Below are 15,330 nucleotides of genomic sequence, written 5' to 3' on the forward strand. Positions count from 1 at the left end.
ACAAACTGTAGACCATGTGACGCACATTTCATAAAAAAAACTAAAAAAACCCAATTATTATGGTCTTACCTTTACTCATGAATGAAGTCCATGATTCTTCTGGACCAAAAAATAAATAAATAAATTGCCCACCAGCGCCCCCTGTCACCAGGCAAGGCATAGCAAGCACTCACTCCTGCACTGTCTTACTGTGAAGGCCACACCCTCTCCTGAAGGAGGAGTTGTGTTTATCCATGTTGTTTCGTTTACTTTTCTTTTTCCATTCATTGGCTCTTTTTCATCTTGGAAAAAATAATATTTGGTTAAAATAAAGTGTGACTAATTGAATCCGGGCCCCGTCCCAGCGTACTACTACACCCCCTCTCTTTATTAGCTATGTTAGGTTGGGGTTACAAATGTGAAAACCGTATCGTTTCAAAATGTCCTTTATTTTGAAAACCGAGAGTTTGACTCTGCTCCCAGACGTCCGGCTTGACCGCAGACTTCGGGGTCATAGTCGCAGTCTCTGAGCCTCTTCCGACTAATGCAATGCGTCTCTGGAGACACACCATCACCCAACTAGTCACACTTTCACATCCACGGCCAGTTTACAGTCAGCAATTATCCTAACAAGCATGCTCTTGACTTGTAGATACTGGAGTTCCAGGGAGAAAACCAACACAGGCACAGATCATACAAACCTCCACACACATAAAGAAAGGCCCGACTGCAGAGCAGTGTACGCCACAGTGCCATCGATAATAACATCTTTAATGAACTAAAAACCACTTGTCAAATTCAGTACATTACAGAGGGTGATAGTGCTTGTGAGGGGCTCTGGATACCTGTGTTTTTGCAATATGGAGAAAAGGACCGTGAGATTTTCTCTCTGGGGGAGGCTGACAGTGATGAATGAGAAAATATAAGGAGAGGCCTTGCAAAGCAAAAAAACAAAAAAACAAAACACTTCCAAAACAATAATGCAAGGTAAGAGTGTGTGACTGCAACTAAAGGACAAGGAGCCATACTCGTGTCCTGAAACCGGGATCACTGTTTTCCAAGCATCTTCCTGTTTTATAGAAGAAGAAAAAAATATAATAACTCTCTGGCAACTTGTCAGTGTCGGTGATTATTTCAGTGACAGGTCTCGAGAGTGAAATATGGTGAGAGCTTCTCCCCGGCCCTTTGATGCCTTTTCCGGCAGAGACATAATGAATTGTGATGCCAGCTGTCAGAGTGCTGCTGCCAGGCCCAAGATGTAGGGAATAGAAAGCCATTATTGGTTCATACCAGGATTTTTTTATTTCTTATTTTTTATTTTTAGAAGGCCAGAGGGCTGCTGGGAAAGGTGCGAGGGGTCACGCTGGAATGGCTGACGACACGAAAACCCATTTGAAAATCCACAGTCGACGTTCAGACAGATTAGCAGAGGTAGGGGACCGTGGACTGTAATTGGAAAAGGTTTTTTTTTTTTTTTTACTGTCAATCAAACCACGGTCTTTTCTTACTCGGTGTTACTTCTGTCGTCATCTGAACTGTACGCAAGGTCAGAGGCGGAAACTGAGTGAACATGTCTGGCACAGTTTTTAAAGAAAATGATAAAGTTCATTATCGGAACACAAAACGAAAGAACACGATGAAATACCGACATTACCTAAAGTTTCTTAAAAAGTTGAGGGAGATGCAGACATTTCAGCGTCTGAGTGGAAGCTCCTGAGAACTGGAAATGTCAGTCATGAAAAACAAGTCTGTTCTAAAAAAAAACAACAACTTTTGTTCCCTTTGTTAAAGTCCATCACTACAAACGGAAAATTATACGTGATTATTTGTGTGAATCAGCAGGTCTGGAAGACTCTTGGATATTTATAATAATATACTCTGAGGTGAGAGTGTTGCTAATAGATAATAGATAGATTGCTGTAGCCAGTTTAACATATTGGAGGCACACAAACCAGAATGAAGTGCCGATAAGCATAAAACCAACCAGAATTGAGCCACAAAATAACCCAGAAAACAAGAAAAGATCATCTTTAAAAACAGTTTAAGAGCTCTTAAAAAATAAACCTCTACTAACTAAACTAATGTAAACTACCATGAAACCAGCTGAAGACCAGTTTAAGGCCTTTTTAATACCAACTCCAGATCAATATACGACCAGTTGAAGTCCGTCAGTTTAAAACCAGTTGAAGACCAGTTTCAGACGATCATAGAACGACATTCAACCAGCATGAAACCAGAAATGAGAATTTTTTGGGGGGGCATCTTTTAAGCAGAGTAAAACTTATCATGCATATAGAATGGAATAGTAAATACTTTTATCAATTCCGGAAGGAAATTCTTATAATATGCATTAAAAATATTGTCCAGAACAATTGACACTCTTCAAATGGGTATAAATGATAAAAACATGAAACATCAAGAATATTGCAGTTTAGGGATTTGTTAATGGTGGGACTCCAACTTAAACATCAATGAGCCGAGGACAACTTTGTGAAAGATGTCAGATGTAGACAGGTCGTGTTGTTGAAGTGAAAAAAGTTCTGGAGTCCACAGAAGTTCTCTGTGAAGGAGTCCTGTGGTATCGGGCGGCGAGGAGCGATAGCACCAGGCCCTTCAGGTCAGGAAAGTGGGGATTGCTGGCGGTTATGAATGGCACTGATTTTACCACAACTGGGCAATTTAAAGGTCAAACCAACAGGCGTAGAAGCAAGACGCATAAAGAAAATGCACATTTCTACACCGGGCTGATGTGGGTCCTTGGTTCGGCGGCGCCGTACCTGCTGGAGGAGAGTTGGGGGGTGAAGGTGAACAGCTTCGTCGCCCCGGCGTGTCTGCGCTGTCTCAGCCACACACACAACAAACTGCACGGTCTGATATCTTTCCATGGGAACCAGCATGAAGTTTTACCAAACTGCTGCAGCTCTTCTGTGTGATCAGACCCCACGGGCGAGCCCGGCCCCTCCAGCAGGCACCAATCAGCCCCGGCTGCCCAGCATCCGGCCTCTTTATCCCCCTCGCACCACTTTCTGGAAGTACAGACCACTGAAGGCCCGGGACCCCCCCCCCCTCTCCCCTCCCCCTCATAGATGACCCTACCCCATCATCAAGCCATTACAATTTGGGTCTCATCAAAGTCCCCCAGATTCTTCATCATTTTTATTTCCAACACGTCAACTCGGGGGACGAAATGTTCTCCCGCCGCCTCCCGCTGACGGGTGCTGCTGTAATGAGATAATCAGTGTTGACAGCGGTCATGATGTGATCGCTCATCAGTGTACAGCAAGCAGGAATTACCTGCTAGCTTGACAGATAAAAAAAAAATATAGCGACCCTACTCACCCTGTTCCAGAGGATTTTGTTTCACTCCTTTACCGATATTCATGAAAAAAAGGTATTGATTGGATCTTTTTAGTGGGTTATCATATCAAATTTGCACTTTGTTTCCTTTGCAGATAAACAGTGATAAGTGGGTGTGTCACTTCTTACCAATCTTTGGATTTTCACATGTCGACAAACTCTATATGCATATATTATGTGATATATTGACCACAGGCACCACCACCGTTTTAGATATTGGGTTTAATTTAGAATTCAATGTAAAGAATTTCCTTAAACTCCATTTTCAAACTGTATTTTGTGTCAGGAGGTTTAATTAGAATTGGCTTGATGTTGAAACTATTGTCATTATTGTAATAATTGTTGGGTTTCATGAAGATATTTCATCATATACACGCTGCACCACAAAAAAAAAAAAAAAAAAGATTTTAAATGTAAACGTCATTTCACCACTTCAAGCGAGGACACAGTGAAAACTGAAGGATGTCGGCGGCACGCATCAGCAAATAGCTTTCATTTCTGTGACAATCGGGCTTATTGGGAGCGGTCAAGTAATGACTTCATTGAAACGCTGATTCCCTTCATCATCATCATCATCATCATCATCATCATCATCATCATCATCATCATCATCACATCATCATCAGCCATTTGAGCGGAAATGTACCAAAGCACGCCCTCTCTGGGACTGGGGGGGCGCGGTTGATGACCGTTTGGTTGGAATCCAATAATTATGCTGTGTTTAATTGCTGTCCATTATCCAGGCCGGGTCCAATCCCACTGTAACAAACACCTCCACTGCTCAGTCAGACCTCCTTGCTGAGCTCTGCCCCCGGCGAGCTCACACTCACACAAACACAAACACAAACACAAACACACACGGTTATCTAATAGACTGCAGGGAGGATAATTGCATAAACTAATCGATGCCGCCTCATTAGGAGAACTGTTTCGGCTAAAAGGTCAATCTCACCACCCATCACAGACTCCTCACTGTATATATTAAGAGGAAGACATTATTTTTCTTCAACGGGGGAATCAGTTCATCCAGAAGCACCTTAGCTGTAATGCGATTACACCGGGACAGTACATCAACCTGTCGGTCATTACAGTGAAGCTAAGCTCACAAATTTCCTTGAAATTGCAATAAAGCAGGTTTAACGACTTTGTTGTGTCGCCGACGCGGCTCCTTTATGTTTGTGATCTGGCTGTATTAAGCGAGCGTTAACACTGAGGGCGGTTCAGTTCAGCCGCCGCAGCCAAGATGATAAATAAGAGCGTCAACGACAGCATCAGGAGCAGAGGGGACATCCTGCAAAATATATCGTCCGTCCCTCGGAAAACTACAAGGAGTGCAAGATGGATTCATAGGTGGCACTATAAAGGAAAATTATGTGGTTCTCAGCCTCTTTGGCTACCATAACTATTTTACATCACTAAGGCCCCGTTTATACGGCAAAAATTCAAGTGAAGTAAAGCTGTTTTTGCGTTTTCATTTCAGAAGGGTTTCAAGTTTGTACATAAACATTTTGAAAATGAGGTCAGTTTCCATGGAAAATGACTGAAAAAACTGCATACCATGTAGTTTGGGAGGAAATGTTGTTCTTATTGTCCTACTGAGCATGTGCAGAACAACTACACTGGTCGTTTTGCGCAATGCTCAGTAGCAGTGCTTCCGAAAAGTTGCATTTCACCCCCCGTTGCCATGGAGATGGAGTCAGAGCATTTTCAAAATGTTTCACCTTGGAGGGCGTTCTCAAAAAGTTGCGTTTTCAGTGACTCCAAACTCAGTTGTTTTGTAAACAGACGCCCAAAACAACAAAGTTTTGCGTTTTCTCTTGAAATGTTTAGAAATGAGCAGACTCCAAGAAGCATATCGAGAAAAATAATTCTAATCCAGATAAAACTGGGTTAGAAACAATGAGCAATGCCTGTCTTTAAGGTTAGTGTAGCATAAAGGCACATCCCAAGTGGCGTTGGTTGTTTGGTTTTAAATTTGTTTTCTCATAAAGATTTAAGTGGGAGGAAAAAATTCCAAATTCGAATGGAAGAAATGATGTGCTGTGAAAATAATAGAACAGAAAGGGGATGTGGAGACTGGAGGTGATGTATCCCACCGATGCTCCCTCTGCAAATCACACCCCGCATGTAAACGTAGACACTGCGGAGGTAAAACGTTTCTGTACGGAATAATACAAAAACAGCAACCTGAAACCTTTTTGTGTTTTGAAGCTCTTTCCATAGTTTTACTCGATCGTGGCCCGGTGGTTGCAATAACTGTCCGCGAAACCAAAACATCTCACGTCCAAAGTGTTCTCATCGACCTCCAGCCAACAGAAATATCTCTCAACATGACCCCGGGCCTCCCGGCTGTTTACTCGCTGCAGGGGCGCCGGCACAGTGCGACTGTTTATTATCTTACGTAACGGCCCCGCGGGGTCACCGCCGGTCAGCAGCGGCCGCATCCCAAGTCCTGCAAACACTCCACAACACTTCATGACTGAGAATCCATCTCAAAGCTTTAAGTTACACAGAAATGTAGATTTTCGCTCTTTAATGGGAAATATTCTTGAACGAAAATGCTCCGAGACATAAATATAGCTGGAGGATCGTGGATCGGGGGGATTCTGTGTGTAAATTAGTGCGAACAAGGAGAAAGAAACACGTTTTTGACCAGTCGTTACTGAAGTTTCTCCCATTGCAGTGTTGCGCCATTTAATGATATCATTTTTTGCAACCCTCTTCATTATGAAACCAGCTAAAACAAAAGGAACTCTTCAATTAAAATTAATTTTTCAGCGAGATTCATTAATTAAAGCAACCGTTGGTGTTACCAGTTGAGTTGCACGTTGAGCCTGAAAGAGCCTCGGTTTCATCAGCCCGACACTTAATTGCATACTTATTTCAAGAGGCATAATTAAGACGGTGAAACGGTGGATCAGCCACATTTCACAGCTCTTTCATTTAAAGTTAACGAAGAAATTATGAGTGGATTGGGAGGAATGTATGGATGTGTAATGTAAAGAGTGACAGGAACAGACACACATTCATCCATCTACAGATCAAGTGTTGAACAGTATGACCAAAATTGACCAAAAATCAACTTAAATATTTGAAATATTTCTGAAGGATTTGAATACACATGATGTTTGATTACCTTCAATTCTATTGTTCATTATGTAGAAAGTGTCAGATACTGTATGTGATTACCTCGAAGCATGGTTGAGGTAAGTCCATCCCTCAGGTGGTTGCACTGTCAGGATGAGATGCTTTACCAAAGAAAAAAGGTAAACTATGTCCTTGTTAAGCAAAACCAATTAAAAATGTAATTAAAATGGGCTTAAAAGTGACATACTGTACCTTCACATAATCCTCTCCTTTCCAAGAATTGAATTCCTAAATGTTTTGCATTTTCTACAGGAAGTACAGCTGCTGCTACAATAAACGCTTCCAATATATGGGTCAAACATGAGGTCGTCTCTGATCCAGACATTGTTAGATTTAGTGTTTATTGATCACGATTATCATAAGAAGTTTGGCTTTTGAAGTCCAGTTAGTTCGTCTTTAAGCAAAAGCTTTCTGCCTGATTACAGCAGGTCTCAAGCCAACATCAACGTCAAATAAAGTCAGAATTATGCTCCTTCCCACCCTCAAAACCTGAAGCATGTGGTTCAAAGTGTTTACATTTACAGAAATTATGAATAAAATGTGACGCAAATATCTGATACGAGTTTTAACGCCTTAAATAACGAAGACGTTTTCCTGTTCATCAAAACTATCTTTAAATTCTCTTTAAATTGACTGTAGGTGTTTTTCTTCTGCGATTGACTAGTGACCAGAACGTTCTGGATAATTATCGTGGCATCACCCTGAGGTACCTTTTTTTTTTCTCCCACAACTCCCCAAAAGGCATTTTTGCTCATTTCCCTTAAAGATTTTAAATGTGAGACAATCTTTGAATACGTCTCATAAATCTTCTACTTTGTGAGGCTCATTCAAGTGTTTGTTTTGTATCCTAGAGCCGAGCTGTAATGGACTAATGGTTGCCTCCTGTGCATTACAACAATGAGCGCATTGGCACTTGAGGAAACTACAGTCACAATGTGGAAAAAGAAAAAACCCAAACTATTTGGATAAAAGACAGATTAAATTGATTGTGTTTGTTTGCGAGTCTCCAGTGAGCCAGAAAATCGATGCATTTCCCCCCAAAAGACACGCTGGGATTTCTTTAAAATCCTGGAAGTATAATAACAGAGTAATGACTTGTTTCTGAGACGATAGCTGAACTTTCCAAAGATCTCTCTGGGGTTTGTTTTTTTTGTTTTGTAGGAGATTAGCAGAGACGTCATGAATTCCTCGGTGCACAGGAATTGTAATCCAACGCAACACAAAGCGCTCCCTTAAAGGTTCCAATGCAGAGGTTTTTGTTTTTTTTTACATTTTTAACATGGATCACTTTGACACATTGACTGGTGAGACACTTGCATCATATTTTCATTTTATTCCTAATATAAGAGACATACAATGGTATTCTGTGAGACCAAATTCATAGTAAGTCAAGAGGCAACGCCTGGAAATCAAACAGAGAAAAAACAAAACAAAAACATAATACTGAATCAATGAGACCCCGCCCAGATAGAATGTATTTACACCAAATCAAACTCTGGTAGAGCTTTTAGAGGCGAGACCGTCTCCTCCTCCACACAATCTGTCACCGGCAGATAAAAAAAAAAAAAAAAAGAAGCACAAATGACTTCCACTCAAAGACTGTAGCTGCCACATTTCCTCTTAGGAAACATCATGGGGACAACTTTAAATCACGCTGGATGTTCTAGATCGGTTGTCTGGAAGGTTAATTTAATGCTCTCCTGATTGGCAATATCCAAATTATTTTCATTTCCAGAAGAAAAACCGCTGCGATCGGCCTCTCCGTCTTTTACCGGAGGAGTCTGGAGGGTTTCATCAACAGAATCTTTCAGATACAGTAAATAATGAAGAGCTGCTTTCACAGAATTGACCAGGCTTCCGAGTGTCCCACCTGAAGGGTGCTGTCCTGGAAAGTGCAACGGCAGGGTGCTTTTGAAGGGGAGTGATGTTTCTGAGGCATCCTCAGCCGGCGGCCGCGTGTGAAACAATTAGAGCATCGATCCACGAGACAATCTCAGCCTGTCGGATCAGGAGTTCATCACGTCTCCGTATTTCAAAGGTGACAACTGGTCGCAGTGTGACATCGACAGGTGTGAGTAACCATTATGGAACTGCTGCATGAGACATCCGGTGTTCTACTTTTTTCCAACAATGCAAAGTTTATGGTGTTTCGTAATCCTAAATTAACTAAGGCCTTGTTTTCAGAACAACGTTTTCAAGTGAAAATGCTAAACGTTTATCGTGGCTTTTCGTCACTCCGAGGCAGTGAAAACGCAACGTTTTGAAAATGCTCTGAGGCCGTCTCTGTGGAAACGGGGGAAATCAAAACTTGTAGACTGTGGGAAACATCTGCCTTAACGCGACAAGATGAAAACTAAATGATGCAGTACATATACCAGGCCTATAGTTGGCTTTGCAACGCTGCCCGGGTAAAAAAAAACAAAAAAAAAACAATCTAGAAGACGCGGAGCATGTATAAACGAAGAAATTGACAACTATGACTTCTCGCCTTATGAAACCAAACTGTTTATTTTTATTTATTCCAAACCTGTTTTCACTCTCCTTAAATGGCCAAGTTGATGCGGTGTCTATGTACGTCCACTTTTTTCTATAGCGTACTGTTCTCTGCGTCTGTGGTTCATTTAAAAAACCAAACAGCACTCACTAGTGGGTCGACTTCAAACCACATGATTTTCAACTTTTCTGCCATTTCCGTTCAATTGGACATTACTCTCAAAATGTGGCCGTACTGTGAAACTTTTCTGAAAAGAAAATGCAAAAATGATCAGTTTTCACTTGAAACGTTGTCGTGTAAACAGAAAATGATCAGTTTTCACTTGAAACGTTGTCGTGGAAACAGAAATCTGAGCGAAAAACTTTATTTCCCTGACGTGCGAGTTTCCTTCCACAATGGTTACACATCTGTAGGTGATGACTTAAGAGGAACTGTGAACGTGCTCCTTTATAAACCTTCCCGGGGGGGGGGGCAAACTAAAATGACGGGCAGCTACGAGGAGGGAACGTGACGACACACAGAGACAAAACTGGACGTCTGCAGTCTCTTAGTAAACCACTCTTCAATACTAAAACCTGCAGGCTCACACATTCGGGATGAAAACAAGAAAAAAAAACTAAACTAAACAATAAAATGTGAAGGGTTTCATTCCAAAAACATTGCAACCATCTTGAAAAATATATATATATACTTAGTGTTCGATATCTCTCAAAATTATACTTTTTTTTTTTTTTGCAAAATATTATCTCATTAGAAAGAAATGTAATGAGTGTTACAATCATACTTTCAGGTGACGACTCTCTGAATGACAATTATGTCTTTCTGGAATGAAACTCTTCAAATGTACATCAGATACTGTGTGACACAAACTGACAACCATAGAAAATGAAACACCCACGTTATAGTGTAGCATAGTAACCGTCCGAGCCCCTTGCATTAACCCCCATGTCACACACTACTTATTAAATAAGGCACACATTTACACATACAGTTAAAATTTGGCTAGTAATTATTCCTTTATTTACAACCAATAGCCACAAAGTTAATAATTAGAATAACTGCAGTCCGTTCAATTTGTTTATTTTTTTTTTCTTTCTTTTCATGTTCAATCTCGTAACGCCACGCGGCGACGGCAGGCTCTGTCCCGTCCTCTTTGGGTCCGAACGCTTTCAGACAGCGCGGTATTTATGGGTTTGCTTCACGGGGATGTTAGACCCACTGCTTTTGTGGAGCACCAAACGTCGAGGAACATTCTCGAAGGAACTTAAAACGGACCGGAACTCGTCACGTGGGACTTGACATCGGCTGAGACGGGAACAAGAAGAAAAAAAAAAAAAAAAAAGAAAAAGGGGAAAAAAGAAGGAGAGAGGTGGAGTGATAATAGAGTTTAGCTGCTTTGTTGAAATATTTCCTTTGTTCTGTCAACACAAATACATTTGGTTCACTGTCTTTAGCCAACTGACAAACCAAACTCTGTTTTTGGGGGGAAATTGTTTGATCAGCCCAAAAAAAAATATGAAAGAGTATAGTAAGGCAAAGACATAACTACTTTCAGGGGATTTTTCACCACAGGTTACACATACTGCATATGTATATGTATACATATACGGTGTGAATATAAACACACATATATATACACACACATGCATAATATAAACACATTCGAGGGAGGGGCGGGTGGGGACTCGATACCAACACTACATCAGAAAGGGTTAAGCAAAAGCATGAATCTAAGCATCGCGGGAGCCTTCGGCTTTTTAAGTCTTCAAGATGACTGACGGGTGAAGTTTTTTTTCTCCATCGACGCGTCCAAAAACTGAGTTGCATTGTAAATCCACATTGAGGACATTGGCAGCCTAATATAAGGAGGCGACGTCACGCCACCCGAGTCAGCGGTTCTATAATAAGCAAGTAGCTGAGCAATACCAATATGGTACAAAGATATTCGTTGGACAAAAAGAAGCAGAAAAAACAAGTTTGGTTGAGGCTCTTGTCCACAGTGACACTGGCTGCCACGCAACTGGTTGTGTTTTCTGGCAAAGGTCAGCAGCCTCGAACCCGCTGCGTGTCTTCAAAGGGAAGTTCCTTCAGGTTGACAGAATCTCCAGTTCGGGAGCGCGCCCCCTCAGTAGTTGTACTTCCCCTGTTCGTTCACCGGGGACGTGGCGGGTATGAACAGGGGTTTCGGGGGGACGTCGGGTTTTAGAGAGGAGGCCCGGCGGACGATGGCGCCCCTGTGCGGGACTTCCTGCTGCTCTCCGTTGTAGCTGTGCTGGCGCGCGAGGTACCCGTTGGGGATGAGGGGGTAGTGCACCTCGCAGGCGCTGCCCGTGGAGTTCATCCGTGCCAAAAGAGGAGGTGGCTGGTGCGGCCCGCCGTTTCGTTGGCTGAAGCTGTGCTGGCGGGGGATCATTCCTCCTCCTCCTCCTCCTCCGCTCCCTCCCCCCGCCCCGCCCCCGCCACCACCCGCCGCGCCATTGGGCATTTTGTTGGCCGCGGCGATGAGCGAATGCCTCTGAGAGGAGTGCCTCCTCTCCAGGGTGGACTGATGGTGCGAGGGGATGTCCGGAGGGACGTCCATGCGGCGGGTGAGGCTGTCCCGGGGCAAAGTAGAAGAGCTGTAGTACGGCGCCGACTCCGTCTCGGGAATCTGAGGCTGGATGCGGTTGGCAAACGCGAGCTGGCTCCCCCCTCCGCTGGCCATCAGGCCCGACGGGCTCATGAGCTGGGAGCCCTTGCTGCTGCTCGCCTCGTGGATGTGCTTCAGGAGCTCATCCAGCGAGGTCACCTCCATCACCTTCTGAGAGTAGCCAGCGTAAGGCTGCTGCGACAGCACGCGCTCCACGTTGTGGATCTTGCGTTCGTCCAGGTGCATGTGACCAACAGGCTGCCCGTTGGCGAGGGCGTGGGAGTAGGGGAAGACCTGCTGGTGGAGCAGGGCCGAGCTGGGCCTGGAGCCATAGTTTTGGGACTTTGGTTCCTTGGCATTGTTGCAGTTCTGGTTCTTCTCCCACTGGTTCTTGAAAGCCTTCATGCTCTTGATGGGCAACTCCGGGGTGGAATCTGGTGTAGGCAAACCAGACAGCTCCGAGGAATGGTGGAGGTGGTGATGGTGGGGGTGGACGAGGTCGCCCATTGTCATGGCGTGATGGCCGTTTCTCCTGGAAGGGTGGTGCTCCTTACTGCTGGCGAAGAACGAGTTGTAGATCTTTGGCGAGGACACTTCCAGCTTGTCGTCCTTGCCCTGGCCGTCCAGGAGGCCGTTGAGCTTGGCCAGGCTGCGCAGCGACAGAGCGTGCGGGATCGGGGCTTCGGGATCCTTCGACAGCTTCTTGGTCTTGTGGCCCGTGTGGTTGCAGTAGCACGACACCAGGAAGCCGGACAGGAAGGCGCCGAGGACGAAGGCCACCAAGACGCACGCAATCAGGAGGGTGTAATGCACGCTGTGATTGGTCTTCTCCAGCTCCGGGGGGCGCCTCACTCCTTTAAAACAGAGAAGAAAAATTCTCAGTTAGAGCGACTGCACTATGGGAAGGGAAAAAAAAAAAAAGAGGAGGAAAATTTCAAGAGCTAATATAGGTCAAGCAGCAGCTGGGACGGACAGGTTGTGTTTACAGGGGCTTCACCAGCATGGGAGAGGTGTTTGAACTAAGCTCTTGGCTTCCATTCCTTCCACTGTTAATAGATCAATACAGCCTTTCTTTCCAGGACCTGCGCTTTCCCCTCAGACTGGCAGAGGCCAAGAGCTCCCCAGTCTGCGAGAAATCAACTCTGAAATGAGTTAGAGCTTTAAATATTGATGGGCGCACAGCAGCAGGAACCTGATGTCATTTTCACAGGCTTTGCCTTCCAATGCGAGGATCAGGAGTGAAAGCACCTGGTATGATGAATGAGCCAAAAATACCAGGTCTACCCGCGAGCTCGCCGAGCGCGGCGCCTCTGCCAGCACACGCTCAAATAAGGTTGTCACAGTCTTCCGCACGAAGCCGAGAGGACAGTCTGTGCAACAGTGTGCCGAAAACACAAGGTCACTTCGCCGAGGTAAATCTACCATGTAAATGTCCTTTAGGTGTCGTGACCTCGCCACTGTGCTTGCCTAATGGCGTGAAAGGCAGCGATGATGGGAGCAGTGAAACCTGCCGCCGCTCGTAATCAGAGCTCATTTGCAAGAGGCTGCCGCCATCTGTGGTGTCAGACCCTCCTCTCCGCCCTTAATGACAGTTTCTGTGAAACTGATTAGTCTGCAGAGGGCGACGACTGAGCTGCATCGAGGAGGGAGAAACTGCAGGTGTTCCAAACAAGCTAAACTCGGAGTTAATGAAGGCTTGGATCAGAACTGGGGGGGAAAAAAAAAAAGTCAGGCATCATGACGGTTGTTCGGAGATGTTCAGAGTAGCTTTGAGTACAGAGAAAGTAATTTGCATTGACTTTGAATATTTTCTTTAAATTAAGTGAACCAGACTTGGCACGATGAAGGCTTTTGGCTGTGAATCATTTAAGTTTACAAGTTCAATTAAATGAACGTGGGCGATATAAATATAATCCATCAGGGTCTACGATGTGAAATTTTACGCTGCAGTCCATAGAGCATGAATGGTGTTATGAACTGAGACTGTGACTACATATGAATTAGGCAGTATAGAGAAATCCCTAATTCCCTGGGCTATAAAAAGGTAAGACTCCTCGGTTCATCCAGAAAATAGTAGTAAATGACAGAAAACAAAAGCTTCTGGCAGAATATCATAGTATGTTTTTGCTGCGGCGAAATTATTGTAAAGCAGAATCAATATCTTTCTTGTTCTCAACATTCAGTTGTCGGGGCTGCACGGTGGTGTGGTGGTTACTAATGTATTCCCACTGAGCAAACAGCCCCGGGCCATTTTCATTGTGCCTTGTAAGGTTTACATGTTCGAGTTGAGCCGATTCACCGGCATTGAGATTCAGCAAATCGTATTTTTGTACCTTGTCGGACGGGCATCGTCTTATCAAAGCCTGAACTGAAATGTTAATAAAATTATTTTGTATTTTGCATCATATTCTGTTAGGATTCCAGACAAACATTAATCTTTGACCTTTGAATGAAGAATGTTTGAGAGTAATGTTTACAGTTTACAATATTTTCAAGCGATTCATTTTCAAGTACGTTGTCAAGCTAATGTGTACAATCAAGTCTGTAAAAGTCAAAGTATGCGTGTAGAGAGGGAGACGTCATTGGAAATCAAAGTTAGAAAATCTGAGATCCACAATTTCTTTTTGTTAAAACCTGAATACAGATTCACAAGAAACAAGTGATGGAGATCGTAGCTCATTTTTCTTAAGATACCTGACGCTCTGTTAAGTGCACACTGCTTGATGTGAAAAGACAAGTAATCTGCCTTCTGTCATCATCGCAGCTTTAATTTGACACTGTGCCATTTCAAATAGTGGAGGATCTGGGAAAATTATAATCAAACATGATTCATCTCTGCTCATGACAGCTCTGCTTGGTCCTGTTTTTTTTTTAAAAAGGCTCCGTTATGTAGGTCATGAAGTAGCTGTGAAACTTATTTGGTTCTTTTTTAGCTCTTCATTATCTGGAGGCAGACGTGTGAACAGGTGGTGCTTGTAGAGGGTTATTATCCCATCGTCATGTATCACTATATTCATTTTGAGGGGCGCTTTGCAGCCATATTCCCAACTGAGAGATACTGTGGCACGCTGTAATCTTTTTGGAAATGGTGCTTTGAATTGGATTTCCAATAAAAAAAAAAAATAAAAAAAAAAAACCCCTCAATTTTTAGCCATTTATTCATGTGATTGCTTCGACTTATGACCACATTAAAAAGTCATAAATCATAATTGCAATCCCAGTGGGAGAAGCAATCAAAGGGGATGCTGCAGAGAGCCTGTTAATGCCTCTTTTTCTGATCTTGGCCTTGTTATACAGGCCGCCAATCGGCTCTGTACTTCCATGTTTGGGGATCTTACTGATCGCTGCCCCAGCGGCGGCGTGCAGGTTTAGCAATGAGTGTTAAAAGTCTGCTCTTATCTCGGTGTGCATTCTGCCTCCTGTCACCCCGCCGACTTCCCGGTACCCTGTGAGTCATCCGCCCCCTCCAGACCGCGACCCCCCCCCCCCTCCCCCCCGCTGCCTGCCGAGGTGTTCCTCCTGTTGGAGCGCCATGAGTCAAGTTGCCTCGGCGGGGGGGTGAAACGCACAGCTGAGGTAAACAAATCCAGAGCCCATGACAAGGCTGTCACAACATGTTTGGTGAACAGGCCGAATGACTCAATCGCCGACTATGTGGGACATATGGTGGCCCTGGTCACAGTGAAATTAATACCCTGTGATTCATACCAAACAGCCTGGCGGT

The 15,330-nt window shown here is 43.9% G+C and overlaps 1 protein-coding gene across 2 annotated transcripts in view; it reads right to left on the reverse strand.

The window, feature by feature from the left end:
* Window positions 1–7,801: 7,801 nt before the first annotated feature.
* sema6cb (semaphorin 6Cb) overlaps window positions 7,802–15,330 on the reverse strand; it is a 201,060-nt gene continuing 193,531 nt past the window's right edge. For both annotated transcript variants that reach the window (XM_080501600.1, XM_080501601.1), the window contains one exon: window positions 7,802–12,460. In XM_080501600.1, coding sequence (XP_080357726.1) covers window positions 11,103–12,460 — 1,358 coding nt within the window. In that variant the 3' untranslated portion in view covers window positions 7,802–11,102. The remainder of the gene's footprint in view (window positions 12,461–15,330) is intronic.

The sequence above is a fragment of the Blennius ocellaris genome, assembly GCF_963422515.1.
Source record: "Blennius ocellaris genome assembly, chromosome: 8".
Classification (NCBI taxonomy): domain Eukaryota; kingdom Metazoa; phylum Chordata; class Actinopteri; order Blenniiformes; family Blenniidae; genus Blennius; species Blennius ocellaris.